The sequence below is a fragment of the Battus philenor genome, unplaced genomic scaffold (genome assembly GCF_028537555.1).
Source record: "Battus philenor isolate CCGP_79_NKW_IND1 unplaced genomic scaffold, ilBatPhil1.0.hap1 SCAF_18, whole genome shotgun sequence".
Taxonomy (NCBI): Eukaryota; Metazoa; Arthropoda; class Insecta; order Lepidoptera; family Papilionidae; genus Battus; species Battus philenor.
In genome coordinates, this window is record NW_027181680.1 from 6612478 (window position 1) to 6639490 (window position 27013).

General features: G+C 31.0%; 1 protein-coding gene across 1 annotated transcript; it reads right to left on the reverse strand.

The window, feature by feature from the left end:
• Positions 1–486: 486 nt before the first annotated feature.
• Positions 487–26807, reverse strand: Cht5 (Chitinase 5). The gene is made up of 11 exons (XM_068763738.1): positions 26640–26807; positions 18076–18139; positions 16532–16701; positions 14092–14257; positions 8278–8500; positions 6202–6325; positions 4932–5129; positions 3210–3506; positions 2777–2992; positions 1866–1940; positions 487–1327 (listed from the first exon to the last, which is right to left on the reverse strand). Exons 2-11 carry the CDS (start codon positions 18131–18133, stop codon positions 1208–1210), a joined length of 1647 nt encoding a protein of 548 aa, XP_068619839.1. The 5' UTR covers positions 18134–18139; positions 26640–26807; the 3' UTR covers positions 487–1207.
• Positions 26808–27013: the final 206 nt, after the last annotated feature.

Here is a 27013-nt window from a genome sequence, read left to right on the forward strand (position 1 = left end):
AAAATAATACATAGTCTTGGAAATTGACAGAAAATCTATTAAGTAAAAGAGGAAAAGTAACTGTGAAAAAGTACTAAGTATAGACGAGAATTTTTTTTATATGAATAAAATATTCACAAACGTATTTTGAAAAAACAAGTTTGCCGTAAACATAGTCTTTTAACTACCACGGAAAAAAATAATTTTATCGACTCATAATTATATTAAACTTTGTATTACATTTTGAAAACAAAAAACAAAACCTAAAAAGCACATTACTGGGCATCTTTAAAGTTACGTGTTGCTCTCAAAATGTCAAATGAATAATACATTTTTTCAAAATTATTTGTTTTAATGTCATAACATGTAGTATAACAAAAATTGATAAATAAATATTCAAATCTCTATAGAACATAAATATTAGAAGGAAATCAGTTTTCAATAAATAAAAGTCAATGTTTTATTCACTATTTATTTGAAAAATAAATAAATTAACCTAAAAGAGAGAAGCCGAGTTCATTTCCGACGTGGTAGGGAAAAGAGAAAATCTCTTTAAATTCAACGGATGCCGGGAGCTATAATTGGCTACCGGTTGCAAACGAATTAAGTACAAGAGATAAAAAATGATTTTCGCGCTCAGACGGGCAGTGTAGGGTTTATCCTTAATCTCATTTAAACTAAACACTTATATTTATTAGTGAGCAATCATTTTACCTTATATAATATTTATTAACTCTATTCTTTCTTTAATAAGTTCAATTAATCCGAAGTGGTTAACAATGATTATATGGTCCGTATTTATGTCGCAAAATTCCAATAAAATAATTTAAAAAGGTTCTAAGAATTTGGTAAAAATTTTCTTTATTTTAGTTTAACATTGAACGTGTAATATTTTGTGTAATCCCTAGTATGCGTGGATTTAGTTTTCCAAGTTGCTCAGGCGGATTTGTACAGTCTTAAAACGTCAAGTCTCGATAATATATTTTACGGGACAAGCATTTTGAGCAACGAATTTCCTTTTTATTTTTAAACTTAAAACCTACTGGTGCTACTAAAGCTATTTTAACAGCTTACATATTTCTAGTGAAATAATAAAAAAAGAAAAAGATATGTATGAAATGCAGTGATTCTTTGTATTTACTTCCACGATCAAGAATTACAAGGTACGCGTTAAAAAACTGTACATCATAATATCTGGAGCGTGTTTAGTAATTGTTCTGATTGAAAATCAGTTGCAGTCAAGTCGCTTCGCACTCTGAGGCCAGTCGCATACGTTGAGTTGAGTGTTAAAAACAGTCCCAGGTTGGCATGTGAACTGGATCGGTTCACCATTGACACAACGCCAATACTGAAAGAAATATTAAAAACACTTAATATTCGTATTCACTAACTTTATCTAACACATAAATCAAAATCTAAATATTAAGAACACAAAAAAATTGATCAGCCCCTAACACAAATTAATAGCAAATTTTCACTGTCGCATAATGTAGTGTTCCTACTAAGGCGCTCAAAGATGTTACAGTTATGAGTAATACGTGAGTAGTATACAATTTTAAATCTTATAGGTTATATCATTACGCTCTTGTTTGTTAAAAATAGTATCTGTAGAATTGACTTCGTTAAAATTACTTAATAATAAGTACTTTCTTTTTATTCTTTCTTAATTAAATAATCAATATTTGTCCTCAAAAGAACAAAACTTACGTATTCGTTTGTATAGGATGTACTTATATCATAATAAGTATTATTCAAAATAAATAGAAAAATAATATAGATAAAATAATTGCTTATAACGTCTTAAACGGAATGTTTCTACGAAATGTTATAAAGGAAACTGGAATGTTTATTTTTATGATAAAATCAAATTGGTAGTATTATTATACCTTATCGCAAGCTTTCTTGTCGGGGACGTAATCCTCTTCCGAATCGCAGATATCAGGGTTGTCCACCTCGTTATCCTTTAAAATAATATGAATAAACTTGTGAATATTTCGTTTATAATATATACAAGAACATAAACGCAATATCCAATTGTGTGAATGATATTTTTCTAGCATAAGAATGTTAGACTTAGGTAGTTAAATTGCAAATGAGACGCGTAACAATTCATTTAATTCGGCGTACTAACGTACGTGTACGTACTTAGAAAATCTAATAAATTTAAATCATTCGTAGGACCAGTTTTTTATTCTTCAGTATTTATTATTTCATTATGGAGCCTTAAAAAGGCCTTAACTTACTATATAGTATATATATATATAATATATATGATAAGAAGCACAGCTAATTCCTTTGATAGAAAATGGTACGTTACGCCATTATTAATATTTTACTAAATTTAATGTTACCCAAGACGCTAATTTTGCTTCATAAATTATTAAAACTTCTCCCATATCAATCATTATGATAAAATAATATGAATAAACAAAAATGTGCAAACAAATCGGATAGGCGTAAACGTTTTTGAATTTTTTGTGACACACCTTTAATGCGGATGGAATGATATCTTCTTTTCTGTAAACGACGTTAAGTCCTTTCGAGACCACGGTGACAGAATATCTATTACCCATCTTATGTTTATTACGTTAGTCATGGAATTATTTTTACACGAAATTTCATAATTGCCAGATAATACACTTAAAAGTTGATTTCGTTATACAAATTTATTTATGGAAAATAGTTTATGAAATATAACACTATCCACATAAAAGAGATATATAATAATTCCTAGAATTTCAGCCATCTGAAAAATGTTTAAGTTGTTAATTTAAGGCAATATTAATTTATAAAGTACCGTAGGCGGTTCCTCGGGCTTGTCGTTAATTGGCACCGAGATGTCATCGGGCTCTTCTGTTGTTGACGTCACTTGCGTCGTCGCCATCGTCGTGGTGGTAGTTCTAGGCGTTGTCGTGGGCGCTTTCGACGAGGTTGGACGCACAGTTGTAGTGACAACGACAGGCGCCCCCTCCGCCGGGTCGCTCGGCGTCGAAGGCGGTCTCGCCCACTCCGGCTGAGAGATTTTATCACAATGAGTAATGACCTACTATTTTCCCACGCGATTTATGGTCTATCTATTGGCAACACATTTTGACACAATAATACCCGATGTCGTGTTTCTTTACGAAACTCGAAAAAGCCTGATAAATTCGTTTGCAAAGTTCGTCAATATTGGTCAGGGGTCGGAGACCGCTGGGGAACGTTTTGTTTTCTTAAAGTGTAATACTTACGGTCGGGGTGGTGTGTCCGGTTCGCGCCGGGGGGACCTCGTAGTCGGCCATGTGTTTGTGCAGTATATTAATTAAGGGATTTTTCTCCCCGCATAGCCCTCTGAAGTCGTCCATATCGATTGCCCAATTCATAGCCCCGAGGTATCCCTTCTCCTTAATCCAGTTCATTTTTATCTCCACGCTCCGGGCGTCTTCGTAGCCCACCCATTGGGTGCCTTTATAGGCGTAAGGACATTTGCCGTGCTCGTCCCATTTCTTAGTCCAACCAGAGTCGTCTTTATCCACTTCGGTACAGATCTGAATGAAAACATCCAATTAATCCATTATAAGTACACACACATGAATACTTATGTTATATTGTATATACCTACAAAGAAATTATGTATAGCTGATTTGTCTATTAATGTGAAGTCGCCTATTCCCTATCCAAAAATCAATACTTTCAGTGATATTTAAGACCGTTTTCTATTATGGAAAATCCAGATTGTGAACAAAAAATAATGACTAAAAATATCTTTGATAATACTTAAAGTTTTAATTATTTTTCCGTTATTTAAGAATATCCAAACCTTAATTATTTATTAGTTATAATATTCTTCTTAAGTTAATATTCTTTTAATTTTACCGTTTAAATGATCGAAAATTGGAAAATTTATGTTCGCGATTGAAAGTATTCGTAAGCACATTATTAATACTTTATATTGTTAATGAATGCACGCTTACAACTTAAGCTTTAAGAAGTTACACAACAAACTTAAGAGCAAAAACTTTAAAAGACATTAAAAGGTTTTAATAATTCTAAGACACTTTACGACTTTAAAGTACACTTTCGTACAATACAAGTACTTAGTTTTATTTCATCCGGCGACTTTGTTTGCGAATAACAGTATTAAAGCTATAAACGAATTGAATGTATTTCTTACTAAATTTGCTAGTAAAACCAATTCTTAATTTAAACTTCTTTCTTAAATTCAAATACTATTTTAACTTTATACTAACTAGTTAATTTAATTACTCGTGTACTGAAAATAGTTTCCATATTTTAATTTTTTATACCAAGAAAAATCCGCATTACTTAATAGTGTTACGAATGTTATAAAAGATAATAAAAGGTTCGTTATTAAATGTTTATTTAATATCTCAGTTAAGAGTTTTTAATGTAAAAAGGTGTTTACACGTACATGATTTTCCGAAACATTAGTCATATTGTCACGTACTTTGTTAACGACGCTATAAAATTTAAAAGTAATACAATGTATGACTCTGCCGAGGCAAGCTTTTGAAATAAAATTCTGTTTATCACTAAATATGTACGTGCCACCCTATTTTTTAAAATACACATCGTTTTGAGTTCTAGTACAACAAATAATGCACTCCGAGGAACGCTGCCGCAACAAAGTAAATGGCGTGCAATTCGGCCTACGCGCGGCCATTGGAAGCCTTAAAGATATTATTACCGTGGTGCAAAAATCCTTTTATCATTACTTGACAAAACATTTTTTTGGTCTATTTTTAGTTAGAAAAGACTAGAATAGTTGGATTAGAGATGTTTATTCCCACATTATTGAAAACATTTATTAAAAAATTTAGATAGAAAATCTCTTCAGTCTTAAAATCGTTCATTTAAAATATACTGTATTTTATAAGCAATAAAATTTATCATTATAGCATGATGATGTAATTTTCACAAAATCCATTTCGCTACCATAAAGAAATTCTTACCTCATAATAAGCCCAGAAGCCGGTCGCGTTCGTGTAGGGAGCTGGGTCGCCTCCGCCGGCCTCCTTATTGATATAAGTCCCCAGGCCATAGTTATTGTTGCCGGCTGACAATGTGAACGAACGCCCGTAAAACGGAATGCCTACGACCAGCTTATTGGACGGGCAGCCTTTTTCTTCCCACAGATTAAGCCCGTCGTTCTGAAATAATCAATGATTTGTATGATTTTCAAGTCGACAGTAATGCGACAATTTGGTTTAACATTTTTCGATTGAAACTAACATATAAAATATAGATATAATTTAAGAATAATGAGATGACACAGGATTATGCACTAACAAAACAATTTTGAAACGACTTAAACCAAAAAAACACAGCTATTGAGTTTATCCTGGCTCTAAAATTGAAATTCAAAACTTGATTTCTGATAATCTTTTAACGGTGCCCGTACCTCATATTTTTGGTTTTAATTTTAGGTTAGAAAAGAACGGGAATATGTACCAAAACTCTAAGTGAACCAAAAATCTATGTACGTACTTTTATGACTGTTTGTGCTACAGCAATACATATAATTATTAATAAAAAATAATAATTCGCCTTTAAACCTTCTCCGTTCATAACTCACTATATAGAAATGCCTGCTTTCATACAGGACGTTTGTAACTGATTGAATTTTAGTAAACAAATTTAAGCAAATATCCATCTGATATCTTATCCTGTGCTCGCTATATATATTTATAGAATTTTTAGAACAATGCACAATGATTAACCTAATAACATTTAAAGCCGTGCATTTTTTATTAAGTATGCATTGTCTAGAACAGGATTGTCAAACTCACGGCCCGAGATGAACTTTTTTGCGGCCCCGTCAACATATCCATTAGATCAATTTTAAAGTAGTCTAGCTAAATAAAATGTATATTCCAAAATAGAAAAGATAGTAATAGCGACGAGATTACAAGTATCAAGAAGTAAACCTAATTTAAATACATATATATATATATATAGCAAAATACTAGTTAAAATATTTTTTTTTTTTTAATTTATTTTTTTTCCTCTTGCTGCCCAATTAAAGTTAAGCATTGTTTATTTGGCCAAGTTAGCTTTTGAGTTCGACACCCCTGAACTTAAATAATTGATACGTAATGTAGAACAATAAAATGCCAAAATCAAATATGTAGCGCACTCAGCGGGTTGCCGTGCCGGGTGATGGCGGGCGTACGTCATCTTGTAGAGCATCGTAAGCCTAGCTTAGGCCGCTATCTTACTCACCACGTTCAGTTTCTCGTAAGCCCATTGATCGTGGGGGCGCTTGTACAGGGGCGAATGGACGTCCGCAAATCCGGCCCAATTGCCGCGGAGGTCGTATGACATCACGTGGATAGCGTCGAGGTTTCTGTTAACAATTTTTTATGGAAATTTTTATATCTAGACGATCGGGCGTTCTTGATAACGTTATGGCGCAAAGCGCTGCAATTCAGTTTAACAACATTCGCAGGATTGCATACCTCATTCTCAGTAACTTCTTTAGAGCGTGTAAAATCACTACGTGATATTCACTCACACGCTTCCAGCTTTTACAAATAACTAAAGTATGGTACTGTTACTGTGTTAATTTAAAAATTTTCACTACTACCACTAGTACATTAGTACACATTTTTAAATTGTATTAATGGATTTAAGATGTACAAAAACTTAAACTACATATTAATTACATGAACAGTTTTTATTTTTCATCGTCTGCATCATGATCATTTCTAGGCCTTCCGTCCTGAACATCCTCTCACCTCATAGGCTTCCGATACGACCAGTTTGAAGTGGCCTGCACCCACTATCTTCCGCAGACCATAACATGGTAGTCTATCAAATTTTTGGGTCGACATTCTTCGCTGCGCTTAGGGTCTGCGTGTTATGTGGCCTGTCCAATTCGACTTCAACTTTGTAATCATCTTGATTATGTTGGTATTATATATCATTTAATCACATATTAAAACGAATGAAACCTTATTTTTTAACAGAAATATAAGACATTGTAAATGAATACTCCAAGATGGCAGTATCTTTAAAACATTGCGTAGTTTTTGAACACTAAAACGACGAACTTTTTGAATAGTACATGTAAGAGTAAACAAATAATACTGAAAATTTATATTATTTTATCTTGTTATCTCTAGTATTAAAATTAGACCACGCCTGTGTGTTAGTTATTAGAAAGTTCCTGCAAGCTGACAACTAACTTATAACAATATTATTTATAGTTTGTATCTAAATAGAATTTGACGGAAATCGGCTTGTTCAGTCTTACGAATAATAGCGATTTTGAATTATCTTAATATTAACGAATTTAACTTTTTTATAACGAAAAAATCAAACATCGTTTATAAAAAATACATAAACTTTTACGCATAACCTTAATTAAGAATTAATTGATAAACATCCGTCCATTCATATTCGTAAAATATGAAACATTATCTAGATTTAAAATAAGTAAATATTCAAAGACTATGGCAATACAAATCTTTAGCAAATTAAAAATTAAATAGCGTTTAGTAATGCTCACTTATTCCTATAATAAAATTTCACTCAATTCCATTTCTCGCTAAGAAATTTCCTTTTAATGGAGATGACAGATAATCACATTTAAGTACGAAATGTTAAAAGATGGCGTATTTTTTTAGGGTAACCGATATTAAAGAGAAGCTAAATTTTCAATTGCTTACTCCAAATTTTATAACGGTCGTAATGACGCTAATGTGAGTTATAAAATAAATCTCGTGCACTCAACAGGTTAGAGCAATTTTCCCCTAAATTTTAAAAACTAATCAGGGAAATAATTTTAATCGACATAATTTTCATAAATATGAAAAATTATCTCTTATAAAAATGGATGAGTAAAATAAGCGATAAAGATCTTGTGATAAGTGCGATAAGCAAGGATAATCAACGAGTCATCGTCACCATGCCAGCTAACAGACGCCCACTGCATTTCATAAGCATCCCAATACGACAGGTCATAAAAGGGCCATAAAAAACCTTGCCGTGTCGTTGGTCCACCTATTAGAGACCCTTTGTGTACCGGCTTTTGACTACCTATCGCGAAAGTATAAAATACATAAACATGTATTTTATCCTTATGTACTTTTATTATTATTTTCCTCATTATTATTTTTTGTGTGGAAAACTTACTTTACAATTTTTTTGTATGAATAAATTGAATTAAGATAAATTAAAGAAAACCTTTTCGCTAACTACTGTTCCCGTAAAATTTAATGATTAGCGTAGTTATGAAAATGTCTCAGACGAATTAGTAAATACGTGTTTTTATAATAACAGTAATAAATTACTTACTGACAAAGTTCAGGTACGTGATAACCCTCCATCAACCTAAAGTTGGCGAGTGGTACAGCGGCTGTCAGCTCCCATCCTTTGCCTGCCCTGATGAAGGCGCGCCTTAACTCTTCCACCAGGTATAGAAACCGGTCTTTGTCGGAGAAGGAACCACCTCGATCTGCCGCGCCAGGGTATTCCCAATCCAAATCCAAACCATCGAAGTCGTACTTATGTAGAAAATCTATAAAAATAATCAACAGTAAAATAATATTAATCATCATAATATCAGTCGAAAGACACCCAATACCGCGCTGCCCGCAATCAACTACTTCATCACGACTTAACAAAATCGTCATTAAATTAATTTAATTATTTTTAATAAAGCTTCAATGCTAGTTTCGAATAAGAATGTTCTGAATAACCATTACCGCCACTACTCCAAACTAACGAACGTAATTGGCAATTAATTCGAATAAAAACGCTACAAAGCGTATTAAATATAAACGTCAAAATCTATGAAAGAGATGCAATTTATTCAGTACCGTAATAATTAATAAATTACTCCTCGAAAATTAATTTTAAAAAGATGTTTCGAAACTACGAATGTAAAAAAATCATCATCATATCAGCGGCGAGACGGCCACTGTTAAACTTATTGGAAGTAGTCTACATACAGTGTCTTCCGAGGGCTTTAACATCGTCTCAATATCTTATGAGAAGACCTCTTGCGTTTGCTGGTTCCCGGTCTACATTTCGGAACATTATGGCCATCGACTATCCTCGCTGCCGCTTAAACCCCTAATCTACTTTTGTACCCTACGGTCGTTTAGGAAACTCAAGTTTCAATTATGTAAAAAAATCCCGAGTATATCCTTCTCTGTTCTTGTCCTTCTGTGTTCTGGCTGAACGACTGTTAGCTTGGCAATGAGGGTATAAATAAGAAAGCACAATTAGAATTAAAATAAACGTTTTTTAAATAATCTACTGTCATTCCTTATAAACTTTTATGGAAAATAATTAAAAACAAGGTCGTTGCGTCCCGCATACAAGCTAAGACTCATCCGACCCATAAGTAATATGTTTCCTGAAAATATGACATTTATTTGCATGCTCCAAACCGAGCGCGCCTAACGCGGGGTATAAAAATTTTCCTTGTTATATCTCGTGAGTAATGTCACGGTCGCAACGCAGGGTATTATTTTAACTGAATACCTTCTTCATATCTCTAAATAATTCCATGCGAAGAAAGTCTACAAACAATTTAATTTTACATTAAAGCAAATTTATTCCTTTGCCCGAAAGACATTAAACCTTTTTTTATTTAGTTCTAATATGATGAGAGGTTTTAAAGCCCTTGTTTTAGTCTGTTTTCTGTGCAAATTTATTTAACATTTTTAAGAAGAGATAATTTTTATATAAACAAATTATAATCTAATACGAGTATATAAAATTCTCGTGTCACGGTGTTCGAACTTGAACTCCTCCGAAACGGCTTGACCGATTTTTACCAAATTTCATATGCGTATTCAGTAGGTCTGAGAATCGGCTACTATCTATTTTTCATACCCCTTAGTGATAAGGGTGGTCCACCCCTAAATTTTTTTTTTTTTTTTTAAATTTTTGTTTTTATTTTTTTATGATACAAAATACAAAAATACACACAACCTTAAATTTTTACCCCTCTACGATCAATCCTTATTTTAAATGTGTTAATTAAAAACTTTAGTTTTTGTTTGCAAAACAACGTTTGCGGGATCAGCTAGTGTTCATATAAAAATTGTTATAAATGTACTGGATTGAAAAAAAAATCAACTTTCATTTATGAGTAGACAATTTTACTTAAATATTACAAATACCAAAAACAGCTCCCGTTAAATAATTACGCAATTAACACTAACTACACATTAAGAAGAGCAAAAGAGCAATTTGCAGTTACAGTTATTCTTGGGACGCCGTATATTGTAATGACACTAATAGAGGTCACATTAAGATATTGTGCTTTATTTTTGTCTCTTGAACAAAGAACTCGCGATGTACTTTATATTTTCTAAATTCAATAAGAAGAAATTCACGAAATATTGTTATGTCGAGCCGGTGACCAATTATTGCCGATGTTTGTTATAGACTGTCTTAATGAGAAAGAAATCAAAACAATTATCGAAGCGAATCGTCAGGGTCACAAGTTAATTTGTCATCGCAAATCACTTCACAGTGAAATATTCGCCAAACGGAAATTTTGCAATAAATATGATCATTGTAAAAGTCCAGTATATTTTAAAGTGCTTCCAAGGATTTAAACCATAGATTTAGAGGTCTACAATCGGCAGACAGAAAAATTAAATAAAGCAGTCATGCAGCGACCGAAATAGTAAAGATGTCATTTTCCATCAAAACAAGAAGAATGTTACACGTCTTTGACCACTCCAAAACTGATGGATATTGGCTGTGAATTGATGTTGCAGCCACCATATAACGTAGTTGTTAGAATTAAGTATGTTCTAGATAAAGAATTCTTTTTTCTTTTTAATTCATTGAACAAATTGTCAATTACTTGATTGTACACACAGTATTTAAATATATTTTTTTATATTTAATACAATTTTGAATGATACAATATTTATGATCTCAAAACCGTGGACAAATTGCTCAGCAAACCTTTCAACATCCGCCCGGAAATTACAATTTCCAGCCTCTCTAGGTAATTCCTACGAGGCATAACTCACTATTTCCCGCCACGGGATTGCTTAAACTGTCTGCAACAATAAATTGGAACAGAAACATCTTAAACTTATGTAAATTTTTGTTTTGGGCTCTACGCAATTAATTAATGTACATATAAATAAAAAAAATGTTTGAGCATTATTCTTATAATATCCTAATGATTTAACTCAAATATCTAAAAAAAGCGAATGTCCAAATAAATAATACATTACACATTTTTATAATTAAATAAATGCACTGCCTCATGTCGTTTTTATTTATAGTGCAAATAAATGGATGATAAACTTTTTAATTTAAATTACGTACGGTTGTAATTTTGATAACTGAATACAAACGAATCGATTGTGTCGAACTTCACTATCACAATGTAGTGAAATAGTTTCATGACGCTTTTGAACAAAAACGTAAGAGCCGAACCTTTATTGTTTCAGAACTAAAAACTCGACAAGATAAAATGAACGTTTTAATTTTTATGAATTTAATAGAATGATCTATTGTGATCGGAACTTACTACATACTGCAGCTTGTGTTGGTATTATTTTTTAAGATTTTATAATATACAAAGTAAGTGAACAGAGCTTCATAGAAATACAAGAGTAGAACCTCACTTTAGATTCTCTGTCGTGTAATTTTTTGGATTTTTAACGAACTTGATTCGATTATAGAAAAATGCTCAAAATATAATTAAATTAAATAAAGATCAATACAATGCATTAAGCTTTATATGGTGAAAAAACTAAACGGCCTTAAGAAAAACCTTCCGTTATTTGATAAGTAAGCGAAAATCGATATTATGGATACCATTTATTTTATAACGATGTTTGGCACGCTAATGAAGTTTTATTTACAGATGACGGAATTTTCCTGATAGTACTATACTACCGTACAATTGTGCATTTATTGTCTAATATAGTGACCCTATATGGAATGCATATGCAAGGGGATATGCCGGACTCCCGCCGGCAAAAACCCTATGGGCTTCTTTGGCGAATTTTGTCAAACCTTTGAGCACGCCTTTGCATACCATGGTAGTCTTAGGGGCAGTGACCTAGTGCAAAATCAAGATCATACGTGGGGCAGATTACTTCAAATCCGTAGCCAAATTCTTGGTATGAGGGTAAGAAGTACAGTGGCGTATAAATAACATGCAACCGTAGAAGTCAGAGTACATTGCGAGCTCTTCTGAAATCAAGGTGCTTTTGTAACCGCCGTACCTTTGAGTTCAAGGTTGCCATTATAGATTAATCTGATTCTATTATATGTCAATAATTGTATCAAATTGAACTCTTCCGGTTCTCCTCGTGACTCAAATGGTCACTATAAATGGTCATATGGGAATAATAAAAAACTTTTTAACATTAAAGTAATTTACATGAAAAGATCTGATTCTAATCTCGTTGTTGAACAGTTTAACAAGTCTGTGGAAATGTGTAAAGTAAGATTTTTCTCTACTTTTGATATGCAGTCCGCGTGTGAGCATTCTTATATCGGCTTAAAGCATTTGACCTACACGGATTCCTTTCAGTATTTTAGGTTGCACGTTCTCTGTAAGACCTCTCGTAAAGAACCGTTAAATTTTCAACCGGCACACATTTTCCTTTATCCACACGTAAAGGTAATTCTCTTTGAATTCAGAGGCTGTTAACAGCAATATGTTGACTTTAAATAAATGCCAGAGACATACGGGGTGGAAAATTACCTTTTATTATTTAATTTGACATTATTTATAGAAATATTTTATCAAAATATTTTACAATGTTTTATGAACTAGTTTCTTTAATATTTGAGAAATTTAAATTAAGAATTAACGCATAATTTTATTCAAACACCTAAAAGCTTAGTTACAATTGAACTTTAAAGTACATGGCCAGTGTTTACTCATGGATTATCCTCGTGTACTGTCAAAGCGTTTCATTTCGACTTTAAAATACGCAGCAAAGAATAAAAATAGTTTATCAATCTGTATTCCTATTTTAATTTTTTGTAGGGGTGGACGTCTTGCTTCGTAGTAATGAATATGTCGGAACACAAATTATTAAATTAATTAAGAACAAACCAACGAATTTAACTTTAAACTGAAATATAAAATAGATAAATAAATATTGCATCTGATAAAGTCTTAAGAAAATAGCTTTAAGTTAAACAAATGTTATACGTAATTTTAATGTGATCAACTTCAATGAAGTAATATAATAAAGCGACCGGCACACGACATGGCTGAAATAAAATTAAAAGCCCAATATACGGTAGGAACCGAGCATACCAATCTACTAAACCATATTGTTTATAGTTTTTAATGAGGTTAATTAGGAGCGACATTTTTCTCGAACATTTCTCTGCGCAGTACAGTTAACGCCAAGTTTCTCGGACGAGAAAAATGCTCTCTCTCAAGAATACGTAATTCTCTCTATTACCACGATTTTGCAGAATCGAATCGAAACTTTTAAATTCCAATTTCTATATATGTGTATATATATATATATATATATATATATACACATATACATATATATATATATGCCAGTTTATTGTATATAGACCGCGCATCTTTATCTCATCGGGACATATAGAAATTGTTTTATTTTGTAAATAAATTTTTCACTGCCCGAACACATGATTGCACCGAAGAATATGTATCTACATATAGAACTAGTTGTCCCCCACTCGCTTCGCATGTTCCACTTGGCTTTTGTGATTATAATTTCAAAATCCATTCTTCTATATTCTTAACTTGACAAAAACTATATTCTTACAGTGTTTGATATTACCAAGAACCATTGTTACAAAATATGCATTTTTATTGAACCCTCAACCTCTCTAATGGATAGAATTTAAAAGAATCAGAAAAAGTCATAGCTGAACTCAACATGCTGAAAAGGGATATTTCTACCCAAATTTCAAGCCTTATAAGGCTCTTGGTTCAGAAATATAGTCATGAATCAGCATATAGGTGGAAATCTATTATATATATAAATAGATACTTATCATGTTTTAACAGCAACTACTTCGAATTACAAGTATTATAATCAAATACATAATGATATCTTCATGATAAATGTAGTAAGAAGCAAATAGACTTGCTCTCGTACATAACCACGTATGATTACTCACCTACTACACTCCGCACAAAGTTCATTCGCGAGCTTTTCTGAGCGACCATGTGGGAGTACTTGGAGCCACCCTCGGCCCACCCTCCCACTGCCACCATGAACTTGACGTCAGGGTGTGAGGAGCGCAGAGATGTGAAGTTCTTGAAGCCGTTCTTGTCGACGTCGAGCTGTGGGATTATTTTTTTAATAAATACGACGTACAATGCTTTGACATCTTTACGTTTAGGTAGGTATTAAATTTATGCAGTAAAATGAAGTTAAGACGATAATATGTACATATTTATAAAAATATAATTTAGTATAATCGGTTTAAATATCAACCTAACAAAATATATCATTTTTAACAATAACATTTTTTTGCATTTTAAAAGACACAAGCGGACAACAAAGTTTTGATAATGTAATAAAAGTAATGTTAAATAAATATATAAAATAAATAAATGTCGTGAATTAAGCCAAATGTATTTATTTATCGATATTTAAATTGTGATGATATTATAACCTTTATCTTTATAAAAAAGCCGAATTATAAGGAATTATTATCCTAAAACTATGACACTCCAATAGGTTTCAGCCATGATTATTCCTGGCCAAAGATTAAGTTTGTTTTTTTCCGCTTATTCCTAACCTCCACATTTTCCTTTACAATATAAATATCCCGTGAATAAGATAAACGTATTAAGGACGTGGAAAAATAGTTTCAGAAAACACGCGAAGAGGTGTAATAAAATAGATAAAGATCGTTAATTAAGAGAAAGTCCGTCTAACAAAGATTTTATCTTCAAAGACGCAAGTTTATCCATTTCTTTAATATATAATATCAAAGATACATTCAGCGTCTTTTCAAAAAGGTTTTTATAATGTTTTCATCATCATATCTACCCCATAGATTTCCACTAGAACCTTTTGAAAGCGGTCTGCATCCAGCGTCTTAGTAAGATCGCCTGTCTACTTTTAGAGTGAGCGTCTTAAGCTACGCTTGCTTATTATTGATAATCTAATTTGACTGAAAAGTTGAATATATATTGAATAAAAGCACGTTTTAATATCTGACTTCGATTTGCTGTGTTAGCAGTGCATTGAACCAAAACAGCGCCTCTCAGTAGCTCCGCTGAGCAATATAATTTACCGATTGGATTATTATGATTAAATTTACATTATTGGATTAAAACCGGCACCGAATATCAGCAAACTCTTTGTAAGTTATAAGTATTTTGTATGGAAATTAGCCAAGCTTCGAGTTAAAAAGAAATTGCTCTACATTTCGTCTGGTCTCTTCTATTATTAAACGTTTTGATATTCGTGGAAAAATATTTCTTAAATTTCCTAACTTTATTTACAGAAATAATTTTATGCGAATGTTTTTAAATAACGATAATAATTAACTATATAATGTTTTTTATTATAGTCAAGTAAATTAGTGACTTATATACTATAAATTATTTAAAACTAAAAGTTATGCAGAAGGAAGAAAATATTTAAGAAAGTACTGTCTTTAAAATTATAACATTGTTCGTAAACCTTATAGATGAATTTATTTCTATGCACATGCATAGCTAGTTTGACATAAAGAATATTGGTTTATTATCTCATTCTCGGAGATCAACATATGTTTATAAAATAAATTAAAGTGTTAAAAAAATGGTTATTTGATGTAAAATGATGCGTTTATTCCTCACAAATTTTGAGCTGACGAGAATAAAGATATAAAATTCATATTGGCACGGTAATTCTTTTGCTACGGTAAACTTTCTAACTATAGGACGGCAATACATGTCTAACGAATCAATGATAGAAGCTGTAGATATACCTGTCAAGGTTTCACGAAAACAAACCTATAAAAGGTAAAATCGATCTATTTTAATCTTTATTTATTTCCCTATTTAGCCTTTCGAGTGTGAGAGAATCAGTCTTTAGTGACTGTCAAATTCTTTCATGGGATGTCTCTCAGGTCAGTGTGGCTATTAGCTAATGCCTTATCATGGAGCATCTATTTCTTCCTCTCTTAAGCCATTCTTTTGCATATGCATCTCATAGTAAACTTTAGTTCATCCAGTGCATTGGTTATTCTATCATTACTGTATCGCAAATTTGAGCTCTTTTATACCTTACAACCTGTTCCACGCCAGCTATACGACCTGAATTAATGTTCTTTTAGACCGACTTACGGAAAGGATTTTGTAAAATTCGTTCTTAGCTGACTTTCAATTATTAATAGAAATGTTGCTATTAAATTACAAGCCTTTGAACCTTATGGTTTGGGAGTTAACGTGATGAGTCAATATGTGGATGGAAATATCTGATTTCTATAATTGATAATGAAGCTTTCTACTTATATATCTGTGTGAGATTTGACATTGTATCAATGTCGCTTATCAGCTGAACTTTTCTCTTCTATTATCTTATTTGAAATAAGTTTTTTGTTTACAAATATTACATACCTCAGGATCAATGACGAGAACTTCAAAAGTTTTCTCTGTGACGCCAATAAATGAGTATATAATATGTGTGCATTTATCCACTGGTATGTCCTCGATGCCATATCGACCAACGCCCGGCCGGTACACCGCCCAATTACTGAAGTAGCATACTATGCGTGCTCTGCTGTCCGCTGCGCAGTCATAAATTTACAAACTTAACTTAGCATTAACACAGGGTACACACCGAGACTTTGCACTAGATTAGATTATTCGCCGTCTGAAATTAGTGTTCATAATTGCACTGGCTAGTTAAACTGTCTACGCCTTTGAGATTAATTAGTGACTAGAGATACGACTTGTTGGAATTGTAATATATGGAGGAACGTTTCTTTAGAAACAACAGTAAAACTAACAGTAAGTTCTCAACTTAGCTTAAAACTGTTAAGAAGAAAATTACTCCACCAAATTCATATATCTTGTTTAGTGATTAATTAATTCTTACAATATATAGGTAGAATTTTTAGTTTTTATTTTTAAGGGATATCAAAGACATAAACACAAACAAAATGCAAAATCTAGTACAGTAAATGTTAAAACTAGTAAACTTTAAGTAATCAAATATGTACATGTTTTAAACTTTTTTATCCTGGTAGAATTGATCAGCAAAAAATAAAATTATATCGTTTATTTTTTACAGTAAGTCAATATACATAAAAATCACAAAATATAAAGTGAATAAACCACAAAAACTATTTAATAACTAACTGTTAAAGGTAAAAGTAAATTTACAATTTTATATATTACCTAGAACTTAGAAGAAGTGTTTTTTTTTTAATTTAGGCGTAAAAAACAATTAGTAATACTATAAACAAGTTAAACCAGGTATCAATTTTATCTTTCATATTTAATTGCAAATGATAAAGTTTTCAGCACATTTATATTTTTTGTTATAACTCACGTACCGCAACTTTTATAATAAATTTCACTTTACTTCACGGAATAACAAGGAAACATTGTTTAAATAAAAATATGACATTATACGTTGGTTGTTCAGTTTATACAACTTTGTTTCTGGCATGAATGTATTTGCTTTTTGTCATTTATATTCTTATTTTGTACATTAGCCTAATTTATAAAAGGATGTAAAGCTTGTTTCTTTGTTCTCATCGAAAAAATTCGTTCCGGCATGTTTTAGCACATGTAATTAAGTCAACTATCACTAGCCTTATTCCAATCTAATCTAAAGAAATAAATAAAAATTCAATGTTTGTTTGAAATAATTACTGCTTTTTTCTACGTGCATGTGAATAAATATACAGTACATGTACCAAAATTTTTATTTTTAATTCTTTTCAATTCTTGCCTGTGTGTCTGTTTTTTCCGGCTTCATTCTTAAAGGGCTGGATCGATTTTAAAGAGACTTATAACAGTAACTAATGTAATAAAAAGTAACTGAAGCTTTTTCATTTTAGAAATAAACTAAATAAAATTTGTTGAATTCGTGCGGAAGAAATCGCAGGCACAGCTAGTTTAATATAAGTATAAATTAAAGTTTAATAACTTACATTCTTTCGCAGTAGTTGCGACTGCAAGGACGGCCAACGCCGCTAGTATTACTCGCATTATGACCTGAAACAATTATTTATTTAATTTCCATGTGCTAATTTGAACCAAAAATAATAATTAATTTTTTAACACAGGGTAAACAAAATACGATCAAAATAACACGGTATAGTGATTTTCTTATGGATTCCTCCTTTATCATATGCGAGCCAGTGTGAAAAGTATCTTAAAGAAAATATTTGACGGTACGTATATGATTCAGATTTCAATATACGTATATATATATATAAAAACACATATATATTTATATGTGTATATATATGTGTGTGTGTGTTTGTGTGTGTGTATAAATATAAGTATTAAAGTAATATACACATAAAGTTACCACATGAAATAGTGTTAACTTTATGTGTAGTTTGTAATACAATTCTCTACGCTTCATAACAACATTAAATACTTTTGGACAGCTATGGGAGTTTATCCACATTAACAATTAACATTTCCATGTAATGTCTCTCAATTAGTTAAAATAATTGAAAATGACGATAAATCTTGCGAATAGATTCCCCCACAAATTTTTTTAAACATATTATGTTTGGTACAAAAATGTGATTAAAGTTTATGATGACATTATTATTGCTTTTTACAAATCAGGGCGCGATTGGAACCCTCATAAGTTTTTAAATTAAGACTGTGGTCAATCGGATTTATTTTTCTTTTAATTTGGGCTCTTCTAGCATTCTTCTCTCGACATGTAAATGGATCATTACATGACCAGATAGATGAAATGAAGTATATAACACGTAACGAGTAATTTTTCGTATCTTATGTGTATTTAGGTTCTCGAGTAGAGTTCATAGACCGACAAGTGCAGCGTAGACTCATATAGGTAGACAGATGGCTTTGTTAAGGTCGTCTGGATACAAGCCACTTTCAACTAGTTCTATTCTATTCTACGAGAAAGGTCAATATCTGGCTGTGAATGACAATGAAAACGATGATGATGATAAACCGTTGTCAAAATTAAATATAGTCATAGTAATATATCATCCGTTTGTCTTATACAAAAAAAATTATGAACTTACATAATGCGTCTATAAATTTTGTCCATTGCAAAAACGCATATCTAGCTTAGATTATAACACCGAATTTTTCGTAACTACAGACGACGAACGTGTCCTCACTTAGAATTAATATTAATAAGTTATATATAAAACTTGAACAAGTACTTTCCGATTTAAAACTAAAAACTTTCCCTGACCCGGTGAAATAATGCATCACCCCGCGCCGAGGCTCTTAACGGATCCCTGTTACTGCAAACAGATCTAAGTTAAGCGCTTTAGGCGCTAGCTGCCTTCAACTTGATGGATAGGCAAACAGAATTTGTTTACGACAAAAAGTAAAACAAGAAATTTTTCAACCAAAAAATTAACGTACGACAAAGCAAAATTAAACTATATTTAAAAGTAAAACTACACAGTGTTTGCTTATAGGTGTACAAGTTTAAAAGGGGTGAATGTACAGCTCATTTGCTTTCAGTTTACATAGTGCAATTTGTATATCAAAAGCCAATGGTTTCAGAAAAAATAAAGATAAAATTCGTTTATTCAACATTTGAACTTTTAACGGAACTCTTACTGATCGTCAACTTATTATCTATTTTATTCTTAACTCTACTTTGCTCCGCAAGGAAAAATTTCCGTAGCGATAATGTAATAAGAAAAATGGTTTTCAAAATTCAATTTATACTTAATTATTGTTTATGATAAGTCTCTGTAGACTTTGTATTTCCATAAATTAGGGGCCTATCGCATTTTAAAAGAAAAAACAAGTTAATGTGAAATATTACAGAATAATCACTTTACTAAGAGTAATTGGAAATAGGTGTGAAATTAAAGTGAAATTGAATTGGCTTTAAAGCTTTTACAGCTTTTGCCAATCACCGTGTATAAACATTTAGAAGTGTGTATAACTTTAAAATGTAAGAAAAAATAAATAGTCCGTAATATAAAAGCGTACCTAACTCAAAAATAAGCCGATGTATCCCACTTTTAGCTATCAATTTAATTTAATAAGCAAATAAATATGACGGAAAAAGAAAACACGTAAGCTCCGCTCGGAGCCGTCTCTAACAAGCAATATTATCCGACTCACTTGGTCTGAAAGTAGAGAATAATTAGAGAGGGGACATGTTCTATCGAATTGCGATAGACGCCATAACGGCACTATTAATAACGGGACCATTGCTCGAGTTGTCGTTCTGACACTCACCCATTAACCTGCTACCCGCATGTCTAACATGACCGCAATTCGATATGTCTGCCCAGATGTTACTAGAGGCACAGCGCGAGAATATTTTGCTTATCGATGTATTTAAATGAATAGTTAATGTTATGCAGATAAGAGAAACTGTTAAATTATTTAATATATTCACTTTTCTATCAATAATATTGGTCAAAACTTTATGGAATTTTTTTAGATTTCTTATCACAAAACTTTCATTCTGAATATCAGTTCGCAAAACTTTAATTTACATAAAAACTGTTTTCGCTACAATTTTTAATAAATTATGAAAGTTTACTATTATATAACAATCTCATAAAGCATTTAATTTGTAACTTTAAAAAATTCTCCAATTTAAAAAAAAATATTTATTTCACCTAGTGTATGCAGTTTATAAAAACCTATTTATAACTTCAAAACTTATATTAGATTTAAGCAAATTGGCGACTGCGTAATGACAAAATTAGCTAATATATCGTTTCCTCAAATCTCCTTTAATCACAACTCATAGATTGTAGTATAAAACACCACACGCTTTATTTTATCAATAAAAAGTTAACCATAAAATAACAAAGGCCAGTTGATGACTCTCGGAAGTAATAGTCGGACAAAGAACATACGACTCGACAAGATAAACAGACGTCGATATGCTCTTTAATTAGGATTCAAGCCATCACTTCGATACGAGAACCTTTGTCTTTCCACAATGTCTATTTAAATAGGCTTACATACGTTTTGCTGTATTTGCATTCCCTTCTCATCATTAACCGTCTAATTATCGAAATGGAGACGTTATTCGCGATTGATACGCTTTTTAGAAGCGTCTAGTCAGCGGTATCTCTAATTATATGTTTACAGTGTAAATGGAGGTTTAAAACTATGCATCGCAAATTACTAATTCAATTATTATACTTATATATAGAATTATGATAAAGATATTTCGCAAGTTGTACGTAGTAACGTACGTAGTCAATATGTACGTACGTAATCAATACGTAGTAAACAGTAGTGACTAAATCTGATACCTGATACGAATCTGGAACTCTTTTTGTAGAGTATCAATTTAGATATATTAAGACCGCATAATCATTTAATGTCAAAACTAATCAGGACTCCGAACTAATATTTAACGATTCCTTAATTATATTGTGAACTGTGTTCACCAAACATGCAAATCCGTAAACTAAGCATGTATCACATAAATTTCTAAGCCTAATGGCAACTAATGTTTGTTTAAGATAAACAGCGAAAGCTGGCCCAGCTAATGTGGGTGTTAGTGGACCAGTGCGCTCTTCGATGACAGTAAATAAAACCGGTTATACATCGACGGAAAATATCGAGTTCGGGACAAATCTGTAATGCTAATTTTTGCGCATACCGGTCTTTGACTCAGTGTGTATAAAACTTTAACCCCGAATATTTACGCTGCGGTTTATTGCGGTTTTATTATTTTAAAATTTACTTCATTCTTTATTCATATAATAATGACTACATTGTGATATACATTCACGCAAAAAAACTATACATTAATCACTTCGTTTATTTTTATTTATTTTTTTGTTTTTGTTTGTTTTTCGTTGTCTTTTACTATGGAAGTTGCTATGGAATTCATCCTAACAAACGCTGGATAAATAACATTATTATGCGATAAAATAATATTTAATCCAAAAAATAAAAAAACCAAAGAAATAATTTCATTAAATCTATATAAATTTACTTTAACGACATTCGTTATTTAGATTTAAATAAGGAAGTGATTAACAGTCGATATTAGCCTAATTACGTCTTATTTACTGACACTAAAATAATCTTCTTTTCCTCGAAACCCCTGGTGAAATTATATATTCGTGTATAACGACCTTAATAAATCTTACAATTATTATTCCGATTGTGATACTGCGATATTTAGAAATACAGCTCAATCTAATACAAAACGAGATAGAAATGTTAAGCTAATAATTTAAATTTATAATCAATTATCCTTAATTAAGAGCCCGCGTGACATATATTCTGTTAATAAAATATATCTTAATTCCTTATTTATATTAAAGAGTAGCAACTTTGCAAAAATTTTGATAGTATTTTCGATTTTTTGACGTCCAAAGATATTTCATAAATATTCAAATTTGCCTAACACAAATATCGAGTGATTTGAAAGTATAATTACAAATTTATTTAATATAAAGAACCTTGACACCTAATGGTCCGTAAAGATTAAAATTTTGAACTTGATTTGAATATTTTCAATTTAGACGTTTCAAAAATTCATGTAGGGAAATTCTAAATATTAAGATCAACACTAATAATATGTAAAATATAAGATAATATGTTATTAATAAAAACATTTAAAAATTACTTCACGTAAAAATGTACACATAAATATAAAAATGAAAGTGTAAAAAGTAACAAAAAATTAAATAAGTATTTAATGGTTTTTTCCAAACGTCATATTTTCTATAGCTCTGTGTATTCGCATTTTCTTAAAAAATATGTTTCTTCTTTAGTTCACTTTAATTTGTGAAAATTAATTTATCCGTAATTGATACATATTTATATACCTATAAAAACGAGTATTGTTTTCTAAATTTTGTTATGGATTTTATTACATAACAATTATTTTAAAGAGTTCGTAACTATATTATATGACAATTAAAAACAAGTAACTGTCCAAAAACATCATCGTCCGTTAAGAAAAGTGCGATGTAAGATTGATAAAAAGTAAAGTGAAAACATTCTTGTAATGTTTTAATTGGTTAGATTCCCTCTGTTTGTTTGCTTGTAGTTTTTATAAAGATAAGAATTTCTAGAAATTTCTAAAAACATTTCGAGCAAACATTAAAAACATTTGAACGAATGAAACTTTAAACTTTAAAATAATCTTGTTTATTTAACTATGTAAACATATTACGAATACAGTACATAAAATGTTTTGTATTTTTTGCTTCAAAATGTATTTAATGCAATGCTTACATTTAACTACCACACAGTTTGTTTACTTATAATATGTACGTTATTTCTCAAAATAATTGCGCTTTACCGTCCCTAAATATTGGGTATCAATAATTTGAAAAATATCCGAATTAATCTGTTTGCAGGTCACGTAATGACAGCCAACGTACCAATGAGCGGTGATGGCTACGTATGGGGATCGCGTAGCGGGCATACAAAGAACCTTTGATGAGTTCATATCAAGGTGTCGTTATCCTTTCTCAACTCCGTTTGAAAGTGAAACCTCAGGTTTGATTCATACAGCTCTGATTTATTACTCTGTTATCGTCACTACAATAAAATCTACCAATAAAACTACTCCAACAGGACACACATGAGAGATCGACATTCTTTTAAAGAAATGTTTGCTTAATAAATAATTCAACATATAATGTATACGCAAGATAATTATGGGCAATTTATACGATTTAATAAGATCCTAGATAATATTCAGAAAGCTCGCAAATTTTGACGAAACTTGTGACATGTACAAAAATCTTAAAACTAAATTAAAAGTACCTAAAATGTTTCAAAATGTAGCGTCCATAATAAAACTGGACATATATTATGATATTTTATTATCAAAAAATATCCTATACATTAAAAACAATATTAGGTTCATTAATACATCCTCAAATTTGTTACGAGAAATCGGACAACATATAATTCCTTTTGCTTACGTATGATAACAGTTAAATATCATTTTCCGTAAGTTACATAAAGTGCATGTTAACAAATTAATGTGTAGTTTCCACTTTTTATTCGTGTAATCCATTTAAGTAAAATTCGCAAAAAAATTAATACCTTTTACTACCTTTTTTCATTGTATAATTTTCTTATATTTCAAACGCTGTTAATATGTTCAATTAAGAACAACTTAATTTCGAAGTATGCTTGATCGCTTAATCGTATAATTTACAAAAGGCTATATTTAACTAAACAATAATGTTTATTGTATAAACGATCGAAAGAGCCACATATCGAAGACAGTAAATACTCGAAATTAACAGTCAAACTGGTTTAAAAAAATTCAGTTAAACTGCACAAGAAAATTTAATAATCGTATAAATCCCTCACGAATATATAACCAATAAATACAACTATAAATATAATCATGTAAAATTACGATGGAATACAAAGCTCTTCATTTCGTCTACGAGCGCGTGTTTACGTATGTAAATGGAATTTCTACCGCAGGTGCGATATTCCTTAACCATCGTCTTCAATTATGATATTCTGTGAGCCAACGAATTGGAAGACTAATATTATGTCTGTGCGATTTAAGCGGACCTTACCCAAAGTAATTTAAGCTCGGGTCATCTCGACGATTGTATCTGATATACTGATATACGTAAAAGTCATTTGGCGAATAATTTTCGGAACATTGTCTGCTTTAAATATTACCCAAAATTAGAAATTTACCAAGTTTAAAAAAAAAAGTTTATTTGAATCATGTGTACTAAACAATTGAATAAATTCCGGATAAAATTGACTAATGACCACGAAAACATATTTATTTTATTATAAATATATTATTAGTATAGCAAGTGTGACAAATTGAATACATTCGCCCCAGTTAATCATTTAAATTAACCACAAACTTTATGATTCAAGTTTAACACCGATGAATAAACACACTGATTATTTGAACATTCTATCTTAGCTATAAAAAAAATTAATGTATTAAAATCGCTATATTAAAGTATTATATCTTACTATACATCTTAATCTTACTTTTAATTTTTATCGTTGGAAGCTTATACTTGGCATTTATATTTCATATTTTGTTTGATTCATAGTTGCCAAATTGCTATTAGTAAGCTTGCTTTAAGCAGTAAATAACTTCAATAATGGTTTTTACACATTTAAGGCTTATTAATACACTTAAAATAAAATTTAAACAAATTGTTAAGTCGTCAAAAATGAAGAATTCTATTAAGCGTGTTTTAAGGGAATAATGGAGTGTGTCGAAATGTAAACAACGCTTGATTGATCCCACAGAAAGAAAATACCATTTATCAGTAGCGTGCTGATTGCGCATGACACGGCATTCTCTCCGTAATCGCGGTAAATCTTTTTACATTCACTACATCTAGCCTAATCGCTTCACCCCAATCCCCGAAGCGATTTATCGTCTCGTAAATCAACCTTTGTTGTGTTTACGTCACTTTAAATATATTTTATAAAAAAGTTCATATTTTTTTGAACACTGTAAAATCTTATATTACCTCAAAAGCCAAGCGAATAACCGTCAAGCCATCACTTACTGAACCATTTAAGCCATGGGAGTTATCCGTGAACTGCGTTTGAGGTTCATCACGAATATTTCCCACAGTTCACATATTGTAATTATCAAATAAAACGCATATGGAAGTGAGTCGCGAGGTTTACAAATGTATTAAAAACACATACGTTTTTTCAGCGCATGTAATGCTAAGCATGTATATATATATATATATATATATATATATATATATATATATATATATATATATATATACATATATATATATATATATATATATATATATACTTATATCGTAAAAACTAGACGGTTAAAGTCACTATATTTTAAATTCGTCCCCGACACTGGCAGGCGCCAGGTTACGGCAAACGAAAGGTTAATATATAAATAATCGCATTTTATACACTTTTGAATATTAATCTCAGTTAAAAAAGTAAGTGATTTTCTGACTTCACCGGTGGACCTTTATACAATATTTTAAACAAATGTTTTGGACATAAACTCCTCTAAATATTCCTCCTTAACTTAATATTTCGACTCAATGAATGGCTTTTTATTTACATTCCTAACAGACAAAAGTTGCTAAATTTTGTGCGTGATATATAATGCACGCTAGCTCTGTTTAACTTGTCAACTGCCACGACTATTCTGACATAAAATAATAACTTTTATTTTATTTTCCTGAAATAACTTCATTATGTTATTTTTAATTTGTGCTACAATATTTTAAATATCAATTATTGCGGCAATTATATAGATAAAAAATATATACGAAGAATTAGCAAAGTTTTAGTAATATTCGGAGTTTACGGTAACACTAAAACCGATTTAACTAACTAAAAATTAATCTAGAATCTTTCAATATTTACCACATTTTATATATATTTGTTAAATAAAAATTTTAATAGACATTTTTTTGTTTATAGAAGGTATGTAATGTAATTTACACTCGATTATTACACATTTTTGCAATCAAATAAAACATGAAAAATATTGTGTATAAAATACCGCCAATAAATAAACATTGTATTTGCAAAATTTCATACTCACGTTTGTGGCGGGGACGTACGTGCGAGTGCGTCGGTCCGTCCGTTGCACCGCAGTTTTATGCGCACGCGCAGGCAGCCGCTGTTCAGGGTGTCCCGAATTACAAACTCTTCCGCGTACCTTATCTAAGGAATCCACACATCAAGTCACCTCCGCGGTCTGTTTAACAAAATTTTTTTCTTAATTCACACGACTGATGTAACCAACGATAAGATCGGAAATGAAACTAAACTAATATCTAGCCTTTAAATAAACATAAAGGTTAATTAATTCAAATTCAACGGGTTTTTGTAATTAACACAAAACGACTTGTGCTTGAATTCAAATTTTAATAATAAATATTTTTAAAGTATTTAACATAAAAACTAAATCCTATT